General features: G+C 41.1%; 1 protein-coding gene across 2 annotated transcripts in view; it reads right to left on the bottom strand.

Moving 5' to 3' along the window:
* Positions 1–3089: 3089 nt before the first annotated feature.
* The window catches only part of magi3b (membrane associated guanylate kinase, WW and PDZ domain containing 3b), a 156300-nt gene continuing 140680 nt past the window's right edge, over positions 3090–18709 (bottom strand). The window contains exons 15-22 of one of the 2 annotated variants that reach the window (XM_086117256.1): positions 17802–17981; positions 16058–16243; positions 15739–15835; positions 15136–15238; positions 13749–13886; positions 10892–11030; positions 9082–9174; positions 7312–7440 (exon numbers count right to left, since the gene is read on the bottom strand). In XM_086117256.1, the coding sequence (XP_085973382.1) occupies positions 9125–9174; positions 10892–11030; positions 13749–13886; positions 15136–15238; positions 15739–15835; positions 16058–16243; positions 17802–17981 (893 nt within the window). In that variant the 3' untranslated portion in view covers positions 7312–7440; positions 9082–9124. Of the gene's footprint in view, positions 7441–9081; positions 9175–10891; positions 11031–13748; positions 13887–15135; positions 15239–15738; positions 15836–16057; positions 16244–17801; positions 17982–18709 lie in introns of both variants that reach the window. The other variant, XM_086117255.1, reaches the window with a different exon arrangement.

The following is an 18709-nucleotide window of genomic DNA, read 5'->3' as shown; positions in this document are numbered from 1 at the left end:
GGTTTAATGGGCAGTACACCATCCAAAAAGTTAAATTTTTATGTACTGGGACAGCTTCAATCTTTTCCTTTTAGGGAAGTGCAACATCAGTCGATATAAAAAGTCGAAACACCACTGTTTTGATTCCAAGTGTGTAAAAAGAAAGAAAAAGAAACCAAGATAAATAATTTTAAAACATTTTCAAATGTTCTAATAGGCTTTTCCTGACTTTTTCATTTGTTGCTTCTGAAGGCTTTGTGTTAATTAACACTGACTGCTATTTTGCAATTTAGAACTGTTCATATTTTTTCCACCTTGACTTGGTTCCAATTTCCAGCTGAATAAAACCACCCGCTGTTCATGAGCTCAAAAGTCAGCTTCAGTTTCTTCAACTACACACAAACACATTTTCCAAAATGTGTTTCGGATATTTAATTATGACTGCTGTTATACCTAATCATTAGACTATTATTGTGTAGGTCCGAGATCATTTCGACAAAAAGGTGTGATTTTTGACACCAGTAAGTTTTTCTTTTTAATAGTTCTGGGCTAAAAGAAAAAAATGGACAAACATTCCAGCTGCATAGTTCACCTGTTTGGCAGCATTCCAAGAATGTGACGCACATAGACTCGGGGACTTGCAGATAGAAAGCTGAGAAAACAAGATGGGAGGCTTTTATTAGCGGGCTTGCCTCCCACATACATATGCCAGGTCAAGGACTGGGCAGGCCATACATGACTGCTCATTTCCTGTTACCATCCTTTCCTATCACTCACTTTATTTGAGAAAATTTGTGTGAACCCACGCCTCCTCGAGACCGGGTGAGGCAACCCCACCTTGTGGCCAAAACGATGAACTACAAAAACATAACATCAGCAGGCTGGAGAAGCCTCAATGCACCAGTGTAAAAATGGTACTCTTCTCCGGTACCATAAATTCTTGTGTATAATACTCATACTTTGCTGAAAATTACATTAGAAACACACACACATACACACACACGCACACACACACACACGCACGCACGCACACGAGCTGTTTTGATAACTGATGACACCAAATAATAATGCAATCAAATAAGGCCATATCTCACTGAATGGTGAAGGCTTGCGAGTGTTTTCATCAGAGCGTGTTCAAGGCAAGGCAGCTTTTATTTATATTGCACATTTCATACACAAGGCAACTCCACGTGCATGAGAAAGGATGTAAAGACGTTCGCCAGAACAGTTTTCATGGTCGCAAACAGTATTTCTTGTCATCAAATTTTTAAAGGCCAACTGTGAAGTAATTTCACAAAAATCCCAAATGAAATATTTTTATGTCACCAGTAGAGTAATTAGACAAACCGTAGTAAATAAAGCATGGGAAAAAAATCCTCTCTCTTTCGTAAATTTGACAAAGTAATCATTTTTCTTAAGTGAAATCCCCTGGCGAGCGACAAAACCGAAAGCGTGACCTCAAGAAATGGCAATATGGAAAGTGTACAAAGCCAGTCAGAAATTGATTCAGAAAGTGCTTTTTCCAACTTGCTAGCAATCTCTATCTTGGTCCATACATGTACGAGCCAGATGCTCAGGATGTGAAAAATATTGTGCATCACCACTAAGCTAGCTGCTAATGGTTGCTCTAGCCATTCGCTCTCCCAGTTGCCAGCCTCTACAGACACGCACAACACCGGCCGCTATAAAAGATCTTTTGTATATTAAAAAAAAAAGTTAAGAACAAGCACATTCGATTGCAAGGAAAAGCAGTAGTCATTACACGTCAGTGGGTGGCGGTAATGCACTACTGTAGTTTGCAAACTGACGTTAAACACAATTAGATGGTGATGATTTGATGTTGATTATCCAGTTGGGGGAAAGAAATGTGGTTGTAATTACGACCATTTACAATGAAATGATCAGTTTTTAAGGCTGTTTATTAATTTTGGTAAAAAATCAGTCAATGTGGAAAAAAAAATGTTATACAGTGATCCCTCGCTATTTTGCGGTTAGTTTATCACGGCTTCAGTGCATCACGGATTTTTTCAAACATATTCATTAAAAAAACAAAAAAATCAGATACATGTAGTACAGGACTGTATATGTTGCTTTATGTGACTCACTGTTGTATTGCTGACTTTCGCAGCTTCTCGCGGACCGTTTGCGGACTTAAAAAAAAATTATGTTTACTGTATTTTGTTATTCATAACCTAACCTAACTTATACATGTTTAAATCTATTATTATACAGCATTAAGTCATGTTAATTACTTCAAAATTTACTTCTACATGCATGTATACCATTAAATTTTGCCTTATAAATATACTTCGCTACTTCGGATTTTCGTTTATCGCGGATGGTTTTGGTCCTCATTAACCGCGATAAATGAGGGATTACTGTAATATCACATGCATTTTATTGAGTCAAATACAGTATGTATTTGATCTAGAAACAATCAGTACTGGGTCACATACAGGTCAAAAAATATTCTGATGTGGCCACATGTAGCCCATCACATCGTTTTTATGATACCTACAAAAGAAAATTATGAATAATGTCGGTTCTTGCTAAATTGATTTATTTTCATTTCAGCCCAAAATCTATACCGACATTTATTTATTTACAGAAAAAGACAAAACGATAGTACGTGTGACCTGTCTTTTCTTGGGTTTTTTTCAATTTCCTGTCATGTACTTTGAGGCTGCTCCCTTACCTTTCTTATCTTCAGCCTATTTTAAAAATAAAAAAATAAAAAAAAGACCTTATATGTAGCTCTGGACTGAGGGCAGCTGTTGTTTGGTGACCTTTCAACTTTGGCATGATGGCGCCAATACTTGTGAACTTCTCCCACTAAGCTTTTTGCTGACCCTTTCTAAATCATCCCAAGTTTGTGTATATCTGCTACCTTGTCCTTAAGCATCTTTGGAGAGTAGAATGTACATTTTTTGGCCCTTTATGGAAAATGATCACAATTTTAAACACAATATTGAGTCGATAGTGGGAAGTCACTCCTAGATAGTCATTGTACTCCTCACCAGAGAGGTTTTTGCAAACGACTCCATAGCAGTCCAAATAATTTATAGCCTTGTATTGCTGGAATTACACAGATGAGTGAAAACACACTGAGCATCATTTGACATTTTAATTGATTGAAATTGTGGAGAAGAAAACACTATTCCCATATCTGTGGTGGAAAAAAGTCTGTTTGCATGACGACAGTGGCAATGAGATTTTTTTTTCTTTAGGCTGTTATCAGTAAAACTTTATTATTCAGTGCGTGAACAGAACACCATGTCAAGATCCTTTTTCTATATGTTCTTTTTTTTTTTTTTTTTTACATAAAAAAATAATGGGGCAATATCATGAATAGACCTCTGTTTGTTTTCTTTTTCTGACACGTGCCACCCCCCATACCGGTGACCCCCCCGGAAGATCGCCGAGCGAATATTTAGAAAGGTGCTGTTCAATGTACAAACATTTACATCTACGATTCCTACGCCATGTAGAAGAGAAGCTCACAGACTGTTTTTTCTACCAACGCGATGCAAGGCCACAGCATGATACAAGGATGAGAAATAACAAAGCTCAAATAAGTGGATGTACAACAGCAACAACAAAAAAAAGAATCGTGTTTTCTGAGTGAGCTGCTCTCACTAAATATATTGCACAAAAAGTCCCCACAGTGCTACCTCGAACCTGAACGCCCATTTGAACCGTTTGGATGCCGCTTGATCTTGTGTTTGCTACAACGCTGTTCCCTGAGCTCACCTGAATATTCTTCAAACTGAACATGGAGTTAGTTGAACAAAAACCACCAGAGGAATATTATACATTGTAGATTGACTTCAAAGTCAAGGGGTTTCTGAATAAATAAGAAAAAAATAACACATCTAGATAGAATTCTGACTATGTGACACATGAAGTCATAATTTAGAAGTCAAGTCTGACTGAAGTGCAGAATATTAAAGGTTGAGGATTTCGAAAAAAAAACGGATCGACTAAAAAACAGAGTTTATTTTTGCACGTCTGTCAGAAGATTTAAGCGAGCCTTCAGCGAGTCAGATTTCAGAATGTGGGCATTTTTAATATTTAATGTTATATACAGTAGATGTTCGACGCATTGCAGACACTGAATCTTTTCATTCCCCACAAAATGTGAATTTTGCAGAAATTAACTACTATTATTGTTATTGTATTATTATTTAAATTAATATTGTATTTTTATTTATGCCAGTGGCACATAGTTCACTTCTGTTCACTTGGATTGCAAAAAGGTGCAACCAAACCGTGTATCTATCTGTTGCCAATCATACAACACAATAAACCAATCCCTGCAATAAAAACAGCTTTGAGTTCAACTATCCAAGCCGAAATTTCACACTACTGAAAGTACATGTGTGACCAAACAAGACAAGACAATTATTTCATGACACATACTTTGTTATTTTTGTATGGGTAACTATCTTGAGGTATTTTTTTACGCAAAGGAGTTGTGCCAAAGGCCCGATGGGAAAATTCAGATTGACCCAAAATGCTTGAACAGATCGGTTTTGACAGTTTTCAAAAACTGTTCCACCCCTAATCTCTCTCTCTCTCATTTCGACTCCTCGACAGCCCAAAGACAAAACAGGCGGCCACGTTAAAACCATGCGTTGCATCAGAGATCTGGTGTCATTCTGGCACATTCCGCTTTTCCTCCTCAGCAGGCAGCAACATCACTCACAAGTTCGTACTACAGTTCTTACATAAATTGCCGTTTTCACCATAACACATAATAGCATGGCATTGGCAACAAATCACACAATAAATATCATCTGTTATGCTACAGGTGGGGCAAATGCAGTGCAGTGGAGTTCAGTAGATGTTTTCTGCAAAATATGACATTCTCACACACTCACACACATATACAGTACATATATATATATATATATACACACATATATATATATATATATATATATATATACACACACACACACACACACACACACATATATATATATATATATATATATATATACATACATACATACATACAGTATCTATGTTATAATTCACAAGGAGACATGTTTTAAGCAACTGCAAACATTGGATACGGCGGTTTACATACAACCTCTGGGTGTCATGACGCCCGACGTGGCAGAACACAGGACAATGCCGAAACAGCGCTATAAAAACATGGAATGGCTACATGTACTGTACCTGTATATATACACGGTGTCCTTGGTTTACGACAGTCCCGACCTTTCTGGGTTACCAAGTGAAAGTATATGACACAAAAAGGCACGCTCATTTACCATTGCAACCACTGTTTTTCATTTGTTTCATATTTACCGCACAGATGTGTCATTCATACAATGTTTACTGTAGGACAGCATGGCGGAGCTCATGGTTAGAATGAAAACCAAGATGCTCTGGTTTCAAGCCTCGTCTCCGGGTTTCCTGTGGAGTTTATATTTTTGTGTAGGTTTCATTGATAAATAAAAAAATGAGTATGTTCGGTATATTTCAGAATTTAATTTGTCTGAGGTGAATATGACTCAATCATTGTTTGCCGATGTGCCCTGGCGATCTGTCCAAGATGTATTATACCTCCCGTTCCACGTTAGGATAGGTAAGGGATAGACTCCGGGTCGCCTGTGATTTTTAACAAGGATGAGCCCTATACTAAATCTGCGTATCATTGACATCCTTTCAAATGCACTAGGAGGAGGGACCCCCCCCCCCAAAAAAAACAACAACAACAACCCCCCCAAAAATTTATACATATATATACACCCACACACACACATCCATCCATACATATATACATACATATCCATACATACATACAAAAAATGGGTGAATATGCACCTCAATGTCTCAATCCTCTATCATCCTGCGTTTTACACTTACACAAAGCAACAGCTGGCGATTAATTCTCGAATGTACATTCTTGGACGTGATTATTGCACTGGTTGCACAATATTTTTGTGCATTCCTTTTGCTCTCTCTCTCTCTCTCTATCTTTTATGTTTTTGGATTGGATTGGATAAACTTTATTGTCAAATGTACTGTCTGTGTAACATACAGCGCAGATGAAATGTGCTGGTCTTCTCAGTTTGTTCAAAGACCTTAAAAAACGAGTGCTGTAAATGCGATAAAAGTATTTAAGTAGGGTGTTTTGATATTGTGAAGTTCCTTTATTGCAGGGGTGGTCTGGAACATTACCCCGCTATTGAGATGGGTTTACTGTAATTAGCGTTATATTGCTGTCCTAGGAAAGGAACCCTGTCGTAAACCAAGCAAACCCGTCAATTCTTAGTCTCGCTATTGTTTCGTATGCTCAGTAAACAAGATGTCAAAAAGCACAAGTGTCTGGTCATCTGAATAGATGCGTATGGAAGAGAGTCAATAGTCTGGAGTTGAATGCGGGGCAACGAAGAACTGTCGTCTTGTGTGTCAAACCGAAGGACTGCATGCAAAATACAAAAATATTCCCCAATGAACTTCCCCTCCTTGCCTTGCATAATGGGGCGGACGGATGCGATTGGCACGAATTCACACAGCGAGATTTTCCCCCTGTCTGAGAGCAGCGAGACGAGGCAGGGCGACGGGGGGCTGTGGGCTGCTACACGCTAACAGTGCGTCACCCCCCCCGGGAAAAGACCACCCTAGGTTTACAAAAACGACACCGGGTAGCACTTTTCCTGGAATCCCTCAGTACAGAACAAGTGTCGGAAAACGTTGTGGTATCCTAACAAAAAGGGTTACGGAGGACTTCCGCTTGGGAGAGTATCCGTACTTGGCTGGGTACTTTCCATTCTCCGGGGCTAATGTTTGGGCCCCTGACAGGGCTCCTGGGAGTCCTGGAGGATATGGGTTCTGTCTGCCTTGGCGAGACATGGGAACCTTTGCAGGAGGTGTCTTTATGTCTCTTCCAGTCCTCTGCGCTCTGGTTGCCGTTGACGTCTCTGTGGGCAGAGCCTCTCTCGTTTGGCCTGCAGGTGTGGGATTGTTTTGCTGTGTCAAGGCTCCGTCCCGACCTCTGACCAACTCTACTGTCGCTGCTCCTGGAGTCCTTGTGTCTGTGTATCGACCGAGCACCCTCCCCTAGGCTGACAGACCGCGTTCGAGTCGCCCTGTTCTCATTGTGAGTTGCTACGTGCGCCCGACTGCTTGTCCGTCTAGCACCGTGAGGCTCATCTTTGGCTTCGAGTAAAGTCCCCCCTGCTTTTGGGCCACTCTTCATCCTCCCCGGTGTCGTCGGCATGGTCTCGGCCTGAGCGTCCCGCCACTCGTCCCGCTCCGCCACCGAGCTCAAACTACGCAGCCCTCGTGGCGAGGAGATGCCACTCCGGCGGCGGGGGTGCTTTGGACCGCCGGAGTACGGAATGGATGCGAGGATGGAAGCCCCGGTGATGTATGGAGAGGACAAGGGTGATGTGTCAGAGAAAAACACCTCTCTGGTTGAGCTGGAGGGAGAAACGTGTTTTTGACCTGGGGAAGACGACACATTCACAAGTCACAAAAAAATTGTGGCTGTTTGGCTTTCGGGTGAAATTTCAGGTTCGACCTAAAATACAGTCGAGTGTTGACTCGCTTTATTCTTCATTGATGATAAACCCCGATTTTAAGCGATCCGTTTAATGGGATTTTACAGTACACCGTACAAGCAAGTCCGAATTTAGATGTGCACGCCTTCAGTGTGGTACCATGTTGTGTTACAATATGCCTGGCGGCCAAGAGGTCTACTGTAAGAGATAGAGAAGCAAGTTAGCAACAAGAAGCGGCAGAGAAGGTCGCTAACTGCCATAACCTCCAGCAATAGTCACATAGACTGTGAGCCTGTGAGTTCAGTATTGTTTGATGCTCTGCTTGTAAGTGTTGCTGCTCTGTGTGTTGAAGGGGGTTGTTATTTAAAGATGAATGATTATCATAACACGATGCTAATTTTCCTTAGCCTGTCTGTGATGTTTTGCATAATATTGATAGCATTAAAGGTTATGATGTTAGGGTGGTCACTCGTGAATGTTTTTAGAATCCATAATGTTTTTGATTCGCCTATCAAATAATCAGGCATTTTAGTTTACATTAAAGTGCGGTACAAAGCCATTTTTAAGTTACAATATTTGTTATTTGGTGTTGCTTAGGGATTAAAAAAAAACATTTAAATTTAAAAAGGAAGTAATATCACACAAAAGGGACTGATGTCCTCCCCAACCTTTTTGAAACAGTTACTTTTTAAGTTAAACTGATGTTTGCAAATGCATTATTTTAATCAAACACAAAATATAATCAGTCTGCTTTCCTGAAGGACGATAAAAATCAGAGAATAATTACTGTTGAGAGCTTGAAATGAGAAGATTTGGATCATATTAAGAGGCGGAGGATTTGGTCAATTGTAATCTAAGCAACGTCTCCAAACAATTACTTGATTATTAAAATAGCTGTGGATTAATCAATGAATTTCAGCACTTCTAGTTTAAATATTTTTAAAAGTTTTGTCAGTCAGATTTACAGTCAACGTCACCAGAAAGTGATCAAGAACAGCTTCAAGCAAGAACAGGTGCTCAGGAATACCAAATTAAGTGTGTTTTAATAATAACTTTACCGGTAAGTAGTTTGACCTTCAAACTTTTCGGTGCAAATATCCAAGTGGTCACTTTTTGCACAACTTGCTGTTTTCTAACAAGGAGTTGAACGGCAAAGTTCACAAGTGTTTGATCCTTGAACATTCCCAAGGACGTCTGCTTCCAAGTCTTTCTGTGACTCTTCCAGTCTCTCTATATCTTTGTTGCAACCTTAACACAAATGGGAACAGCATGATGAAGAGGGCTGTTTCGTACCAATTTTGATTGAACCACAAAAATGTATCGGTCAAGTGATAAAACACCTGTTGGGAGTTCTGCCATATAGCTCATTTTTCGGGAACAGCAGGTTGTGCAAAAGGTATGAAACACGCATTCAAAAGTTGACAGAAGTCAAATGAAGTTAACCTGTAAAGATTAAAGTACAGTTTGGGTTCATCCTGAAATTTCCCGCGAGAGCCATATATCCCGAGCCCTTTGTGAGGAGTGTGCAATCACATCCGTTCCACCTCGTTAAAAATCTGCACAAGAACATTGAGGAAGCCATTACCAAGGTAGAAAGAGAAGAGGCCAGGAAAAGTCATGTGAGGATGTTAGTGTTGGTGCTCGGTGTAGTAGCATACAGTAGAAGAAGCTGCGCTACCTGCATGATGAAAAGACAAAGAAGGAAGAGATGAGGAAGACCCGACAGGAAGCAGATGGTTTGCGATTGAATGATAAGTGAGTACAGGTGGCGTCGGGAGAATGAGCTTCATCACAGTTCACAAATGTCTGCAGTCATCATTGTTAAGGAAACTTGGGGTGAATTTATGGATGCGGCGCAGTGGGCCGCTCCTCATAAAAAGGATCATTTAGAAAAGACAAGCAGCCCACCTGCTTGCACAAATGAACACCAAATTAACACTTCAACACCTCTCTCAAATAGATGCTTCCCATTTCCCATCAGTAACTCAAATTGCAGCGGTTTATAGACACTATCGTTCACACACAAGATAACTGCTAAGCTCATTTGTTCTTTGTTGCTAACCAAAACAATGGCACCTACCAAAGCGCATCTGTCTTGATTATGGAATACCGGTTAAAATGAGTTTAAAAAATATATCCCATCAATATTAATAATGTGCAAGCGTGAGAACACGCACTAAGGAATACACAATAAAGTTTGTTCTAATAATAATGTGTTTGAATCATCTGGGAGGGGGAACCCGTATTTCTAGCTATATTGGAGATAAAATATTATTATTATCATTATTCATTCATTCATTTTCCGATCTGCTTTATGCTCACTAGGGTCCCCGGGGATTGCTGGAGCCTATCCCAGCTGTCTTCAGGCAGTAGGCGGGGGACACCCTGAACCGGTTGCCAGCCAATCGCAGGGCACACAGAGACGAACAACCATCTGTGCTCACACTCACACCTAGGGACAATTTGGAGTGTTCAATCAGCCTGCCATGCATGTTTTTTGAATGTGGGAGGAAACCGGAGGACCCGGAGAAAACCCACGCAAGCACGGGGAGAACATGCAAACTCCACACAGGAAGGTCGGAGCTGGAATTGAACCCGGTACCTCTGCACTGTGAAGTCGACGTGCTAACCACTCGACTACCGGGCCGGTATATTTTGTTATTTATTATAACAAAATACAGTGGATATGTGTAAATGCATATCAACTGTATATATGAAATAAACATGATTATACACCCATAGAAAATATAAATAACGTACAATTAATTGGAAATCCATCCATCCATTCATTATCTGAGCCGTTGTATCCTCACGAGGGTTGCGGGTGTGCTGGAGCCTCTCCGAGTTGACTTCAGGCGATAGGCGGGGTACACACTTGAAATGGTTGTTAGCCAATCGCAGGTCACACAGAGACGAGCCCTGCGATTGGCTGGCACCCAATTCTGGATGTACACCGCCGACTTCCCGAAGACAGCTGGGAGAGGCTCCAGCACACTCGCGAACATCGTGAGAATAAGCGGATTCGAAAATGGATGGATGGATCAAAATGATTTATTGTTGATAAATATTGTACATGTATCTGTGCCAGCGATGTATAGTTACACACAGAGCAATTGTGGGCAGAAAGTGATCAGATTATCATGACAACACATAAAGGCTGGGAGCAGTGAAGCCACAAAAGTAAGAGAATAGATTTAATGTAATCTCACGTAACGAAGATGTGAATTTAGCTAGGTGTGGATGTGCTCCCGTGATGACAAAGCGGTTCAGACAAGGGATAAATAGATGTTTCGGTTTTAATAAATCTAAAAAATAAAATTCAAGACATTTAACCCTTTCATGCACCAATAATGATAACCTGTAACTTGATAAGGTGATAAGCTGTGAGCACTTACTACCATCTTGAGTCAGTCCGGCGCCGGGTCGGAGCAACAGCGCCACTTTGCTTCCTCCCGCTTGGATGAGCTCGATGGCACGCGTATGCGAAATGCCTCTGGCCGGCTCGGCGTTGATCTCCACGATCTCGTCTCCGACCTGCCCAACCAAACACACACACACCACATGTGTCAGTAATTTACAGCAGGGGTCTCAAGAATTTTGTGGGACAGATGGGGTATCTACACGTGTGTGTGTGTGTGTGTGTGTGTGTGTATCGTGCTGGAGCCTATCCCAGCCGTCTTCGGGCAGTAGGCGGGTATGCCCTGAACTGGTTGCCAGCCAATTGCAAGGCACACATAGACGAACGACCATTCGTGATCACACTCACACTTAGGGACAATGTAGAGTGTTCAATCAGCCTGCCGTGCATGTTTTTGGAATGTGGGAGGAAACCAGAGTACCCGGAGAAAACCCATGCAGGCAAAGGGAGAACATGCAAACTCCAAGCAGGAAGGTCGGAGCCGAACCCTGCACCTCTGCACTGTGAGGTAGACGCCCACTGTGTCACTCTATCTATCTATCTATCTATCTATCTATCTATCTATCTATCTATCTATCTATCTATCTATCTATCTATCTATCTATCTATCTATCCATCTATCTATCTATCTACAGATATAGATGGCGATAGAGTTTATACAGATAGAGTAGCTAGATAAAATAATGTAAATAACATGTATTGTACTTTAATTGCGACTTTGTGGATTTTGTCTCTTGCAGGGGTGGTCTGAAATGTCACCTCTGTGATAAAAAAAGATTACTGTTATGACATTTCAATTCATTTCAGTGGGGGGAAATTAATTTGATACATGAATAAACTAATTTATAAACTTGGTCTGGGACCAAATTACATTTGTTCGTCGAGGTACCACTGCGATTTAGTACAAATTACTTTGCTGACCCCCAGGTTATGGCTTGCAGACACACTCAGTTCGAGAACCACTGATTTTGAGAGCACACACGCATAGCCTGCAACAGCCTGGAGGAAGCATTTATTGATGGAGATGACACAGCAAGCATGTCCATCCATCGACTCCTAATCACGGCTGATGTTCTCGTGCGTGTCTGCAGACCACACAAGATGGATCCCCTTCTGTTCTCTTTCTCTCTCCAGCTTGTAGCAATATGATAATGACCTCCCAGTATGCTAACACTATTTTACGAAGTGCTTAAAATAGGCAAGTCAACATATGGATTTAGCAACGGGGATCTGATTGCGGCTTTATGTACCAATGAAGAACACAATATTTCTTTACTTCCCATGTGGAGTGCTTAAAACAGCGTAACATACAGAATTGTGGATACGACACAACCACTGCCGTCTGTCCATACAAATCATTAGGCAGCCTTCTTCTGCTCCTCGATGGAGGCGGATGATTTTTTACTCTGCTCCCCCCTTGTCTTGATCTTCCCTGCTAGCTGACTAACTTCAATGGTGACTTTTGACTCAATCTATCATTCTGGCCTCCCATTGCATTCTCCTCCCAAAATCAAATTTCATGAAATTGGTCGGCTGGTGCCTCAACGCAATCGACAAAATATTTTTGACGAGAAGAGAGGGGAAGGGAGGGATGGAACATTTGCCAGATATACTTTGGAATTTTTGGAACACATGGAAGACGCATACATGACTGGAATTTTGATAAGACAAATTCTGCTGTTTGGAGCTGTCAGTTTCCTGATTCATCGCAAAGTTCAGATGATGCTGGAAGTGGGCAAGCTGCCAGTCATGTTTGATGGGCTGAGATGTGTGGTTAACACGCAGACTCAGGAGACAAGTGAGCCAAATTGCAGGTTGAATACGACTTTGAGACGATGTTTTGTGAACTGTATCCCAACATGGATCAAAGAAGTGATTGCTAATTCGGCCAATTGATGATCATTGAGAGCTCCAGTGAAAGACTCGGGGATGACTAAAATTATCGTTGGCCTGTTCCCAAAACAACTTGGACCCTTATCTACTGGATGTTGATGCTGACGATGCTGCAGGACACACATAACGCTATTTACAACCCTATTATCAACGCTTTCCGTTGGCTTCCCCCCAACACCTCTCCTTCCCCCAGTGCTAGTCCAGGTGTGCTTGAGGAGGTGCAGTGTGCTTTGGAAGACTTTGATAGTCACCGCTCCGTGTGTCTGGACTGTTACGTCTGGCCTCGCCCGATTCCCCCGCCCGTCTCACATTTATGTCGTTTATTCATACATTTTTTTTCCACTCCCGTATTGTGCCCCTCCCTTATAGTAGCAAAGCTTGGGATCCCCCTCCCCTCTTCTTCCCCTTCCTTATTTGTTTCTTTTTCATCTAAGAAAATCGAGGCGCCATTGTTGGCGACCTGTAAGGCTTCTCCCTCTGTTTTTTTTCAGTCTCTTGTACAGGTTGTAAATCTTAAGTCAATTTCTTTGCTCCGTACTCAAGCATGCGCAATGATAAGAAATGTCATTCCTTTAGTTGGATCCGTTCTGCTTTCAGTGATGACATTCATTTTTTCCCCCCTCTCTTTTACTGTCTCTTTTCATAAGAGAAAATATCAAATATTGCCGTATCACAAAGGTACACAAGTACAAACACAATACTCCTCAATTGCTGTTGTTGTGAGGAAGAAAGGGTGCAAGTACACACTCCTCTCACAAGTGTCGCACAGAAAGTAACACACCCTACACAGAATGATTTAAAGTGAGTGATTAATTCTTCTGGATGCTTGTTTGAAAATAAATTGTTGTTTTCCTCTCATTTGAAGATTTTTTTTCAAAATATCCGTCAAATCCATCATCGCATCGACACACACAGCAGTTTATTGAGCTTTAAAGACTCACGTGGATCCTTCCATCCAGCTGGGCGGGACCGTCCTCAGCCAGTCTGAGGATGTACAGACCCATGTTGTACTCGGTGCCCCCTCGCAGGCTAAAGCCAAAGCCTCTGGGGCTCCTGTCCAGTTCCACGGTCAGACAGCCCTACAAAGCACCCTCAGAATATTACGACACTTACACGCACATACACTGTGGTGGTTTTTTTGTTTTTTTAAAATGTTGTTTTCATAATGCTTCTGAACTTTTGTCTTGTATTTCAATGTTTCAACTCCCAAGTCTGCTTTTAAAAGTCACAAGTATCCAAATAGATGGGCCCAAATATAATCAGGGGAACTGACAGTAAGTCGAACGCCAAGAAGTGTAAATGAAGGGAAGAGTGTCACCATTAAAGAGGAACATAGACATCGACGACAATCACAGACAGTCACTCGCGATGCAGGAGTCAAAACAAGTAAACTACACATAGGTAGATCATACTTAGTCATTAAGATGGGGATGAACTCAGTTCTCCTCCTTGTGGCTCTCAACATCACCCCAATGGATTTGAAATGAAATGAAATGAAAAAGATGCGCTTTAACCACAGACTTTCAGCTTATATAAGAGGGGATTTACATCCAAATCAGGTGAACGATGTCGGAATTAAAGCAAACTGCATGCAGTACATGCCTCCTAGCTTTGAAGAGATTGAAGGTAATGGGACAAATTAACAATCATATATCAAACTTTGCATTTTTAAGACTTTGGTGTCAATTACATGAAGTGTGGAATGCATCAATGCCATCACCAGATGCTTTTTTTCATGCTCTGCCATGCCTCAACTGCAACTGTTTTCAGTTCCCACTTGCTCTTGGGGCATCCCCCCTTCCCCCATTTTTGTCTGCAGCAAGTGAAATGGACGCTCAATCAGATTCAACTCAGGTGAGTGACTTGGCCATCATATAACATACCACTTTGTTGCCTTAAAATACTCTTTGTCTGCTTTTGCGGTATGCTTCAAGTCATTGTCCAGCTGCACTGTAAAGCGCCGGCCGTTAAGTTATGAACCATTTGGACGGATGAATATGAGCAGATAATATTGCAAGAAAAATCTTCAGAATTCACACTGTTGCTTTTCTCAGCAGTCACATCATCAAGAAATACAAGGGAACCTGTTCCATTGGCAGCCATGAATGACAACAACTGAGCAGCCAATTGTTTCATGACTTTGCGCCTGTTAAAATGTGGGAGGCACATTTGTATCATTTCAAATCCACTGTGTTCAGAGCCAAAGATATGGGAATTGTGTCCCAATATTTATGACACCATTTAAAAAGCGACTCCGCAAAGGATTTTCGAAATATGGTTGGTTTTAAAGACTTAAATAATAGGAATAAAATGACTGATCATTGTCACCTGGTTGGGTCCCGTCACACACAGGGCACCCCGCTCCACTGGGATGTTTTTGTGTTCGGGCCAGGAAATGCCATCTCGTTTGTCCTCCAGGTCCAGGTTGTAGCTGACACACACACACACACACACACACACACACACACACACACACACACACACACACACACACACACACACACACACACACACACACACAGTTGGACACGCTACTGTACAACAACATGCTGCAGGCAAAACACTGCTGGATCCATTATGCAAAGTGAAAGAAAAACAAAAGCGATGCTTAAGGCTCAGTGGACAAGGGCAGTGAGAAACGTGTGTTGGGTGGTTTGAACATTTACATTTTGCAATCACAATCGACGAATTATGTTTGAACATTTACATTTTGCAATCACAATCGACGGATTTTGTTTGGAAATATTTGTAAGTTGTGTACATGTTTGTAAATCTTTGGAAAGTCAATTATTGTACATTTGTGTAAGTTTTGTAATTTTGTTCGACTGTCACCTTGAACCACTTTCCCCAAAAAAAGGTATACACACAGAAAGATCCAAACTACAAATGACAATGCTGACATTTTGAAGGATTGCCCACTAAATTCCATACCGTTCATCCTGTAGAGCCGAGCGTTGTCCGATAGCTCGGTGCTGAAGAGCTGGACTCTGTCTAGCAGAGCTGGCACCAGAAGGGGGACCCTTGTACTCTAAAATATTTGTCAAGGAAGACACAATTGAGCACCGTGGTGTATAAGTGTTAGTTATTTGAATTCATTCAACTCTTTTGCACTTTTACACCATGAAAACCTACATTTTTAATGTAGACAGTCAAAGATTTATGGCCACTTCCCTCGCTTGAGTGAGCACATTTAGCCCAAAGTAAACGACAAAAAATATGTATTTGGACATTCGGATGGAGCAAAACCCACCATCCTCGGGGACCACAGTGAGCGTGACCACGTTGCCGGCCTCCTTGATGAGCTGGACGATGTCATTGTGCGAGAGCTCCAGGATGGAGTGGCCGTTGACGGCTGAGATGCGGTCACCGACGTGTAGCAGGCCACAGCGGTCTGTCGGGCTGCCTTCGATGATACGCCCAATCTTATGTGGTATGACTGAGAGGGACAAGTCAGACGGTGGGTTGACCGTTATAAAACATTTACGCATAAAAAGGAAGCCACCTGCAGTTTATGGATTTTCTTCATGAATAATGCCTTACACCGTAAATCGTCGTCTCTGGTTATGAAAATATCATTTTTAAATGTCGCTGAGCGTTGGGCCACTCTCTAACTTTTACACACAGATTTTGGGATCAGTCCTCTTCCTGGATTGTCTTCTAAAAAAATAAAAGTCGTAAAAATCATGAATATCCTTTACAGTGGTAGATGTCCCACCACACAACTGCAGCACTACCTGTGTCACTACTCCTGTCCTGTCCTCTCTTGTTCTGTCTCATCCTTTTCTGTTCTATCAGAGGGTGTCACTTCCTGTCCTGTCCTCTCTTGTTCTGTCTCATCCTTTTCTGTTCTATCAGAGGGCTTCTGACAATAACAGTATTAATAAATTACAGCTGTGAGCAACAATGGACGAGACATGACATAACATGCTCCGCCCACATTAGACAGAGTCGTGAAAAAAAACGAAAAAACAAAACATCACAATTATTAGCATCTAGGACAGCTTGGTTGAAATCAAGGTCCACGATGGCTGCTAAAAATCAAAAAGGCCGCCGACCAGTTCAATTTCGTGCATGGTTCCTGAAGACATTTTTGTGTGTCCTGGTATTGGTGTTGATGAACCAAACTGGTGTCGCAAATGAAATTTTTTTTTCAACCTTTTAGTGAATGCTACTGAGTTTGGCGACTTGTTTTGAGGACCCATAAATAATACATGCGCTTACAAAAAATTCTCAGTTGGAAAAAAAATTGAATTAATTAGAAAAATAAAACACCTAAATAGCTACCACATTAATACATACGCTATAATCTTGTAGCAGATGGCCTGAATGGTCATAATTGCAGAGCGATATATTTTTTTAACAACAACAAAACAAGACTCAAAAAGTCCAAATGGATGTTTTATAAAAGATGACAGAAATGAACTTTTTTTTAAAATCGATTTTTGAATATTTTCATTTCAAATCTATACATTTTACTACTGTATATGCCAGATTACCATGACGTGAATCTCACACAGATTCCTTTTTCGGAAAAGATGTTTTAGTGTTCAGTTGCTCTACAACACTGGTGTCAAAGTCAAGGCCCGGGGGCCAGATCTGGCCCACCACATCATTTTATGTGGCCAGCGAAAGCAAATCAAACATGGCAACTTCCATGATGCTTGCTAAAATATGAACCAACATTTCAAATACTTATACGTAATAAATAAGAGAAACATTGTAAGCATTTTCTTGTTGCCAAACACCTCATTACAGTAACTTAAACAATAGTTGAATACTGTACACCGTTATTCTTGACTTCCTTATATAATTTCAGTCATAATGGCCCTCCAAGGGAACTGGTAACTAAAATGTGGCTGGTGACGAAAATGGGTTTGACACCCCTGCTCTACAGTGTACCTTGTGGGCAAATTATGAATGACAGCTTCCATTAATATGTAGGAAAACAATGCAAATTGAAGGAATTTTAATCCAAGAATAGCTGACTAGTTTACCTCCGTGCGGGGGTCTGCTCTTGGATGTGAGGATGACAAATCCGAAACCCTCTGACTCTTTGCGGTGCAGTGTGATGTCGAAGGACTCGTGGTCCAGGGCGGAGGGCATGGGCAGCCGAGGTAGTTTTGGGGAGCCGTTCACCACCGTCGCCAGTTCCTGAGCCTCCTCATCCGTTGCATCTGAGAGATGAGTAGATGAGATCTCATTAAGCGTTGGGCAAACTGTATTGATACTGTGTTCGCACTGTATCGATACTGTGCCACTCTGTTGCTCAATAGGACACCTGCCTTGCAGGCAACCAACAATATTGTTTAATTGTTATATTTTATTTTGTATGAGCCTATTTCTAGTTTTATCTAAACTGAAAATATCTTCAAAAAAAGAATGTGAACATGTGTCAATGTTTTCAACACATCAGGAAGTAGTGACAGCTCCGACGAAGGCCAAAGTGACAGCTGAAACTGTCAGCTAGTTCAGACTTTTCTCTTCACTAAAAAAAGACCATTGTCCAATAAAAAAGAAACTTTAAAACTAGCTCAACTAAAATGAAGACAAGATGACGTCATAGCGCTGTGTCAATGTTAAAATCAGAGTCTAAGTGTCGTGATTGTAAATTTATGTTGCACCTGTACTTGTCTTTGAAGCACGGATTTCTTAAAATTCTTTTTTTTTTTTGGTACATTACAAAATTGTTCTGTCCACATTTTGGGAGTAGAATGATTCATTTGTTTCTGTCAATTTCTCTAGCTTTGGAAAATACTCTCTAATGATGTGCCCTGGTGTGTCTAAAAACAGCGCAGATGGACAAAAGAGTGTTAGACGAAAGAGTGATAGATAGATTAAATACTTAAGTGATTAAATATATCAACTACATTGTAACAGATGTAAATAATTCTGTTTGGCCAAA

Source organism: Hippocampus guttulatus, chromosome 8 (assembly GCF_054856545.1).
Source record: "Hippocampus guttulatus isolate MCC_2025c chromosome 8, RoL_Hgut_1.0, whole genome shotgun sequence".
In the NCBI taxonomy this organism is placed as follows: domain Eukaryota; kingdom Metazoa; phylum Chordata; class Actinopteri; order Syngnathiformes; family Syngnathidae; genus Hippocampus; species Hippocampus guttulatus.
The sequence above is the reverse complement of the archived record's forward strand: the minus strand, read 5'-3'. Positions and strand labels throughout refer to the sequence as shown.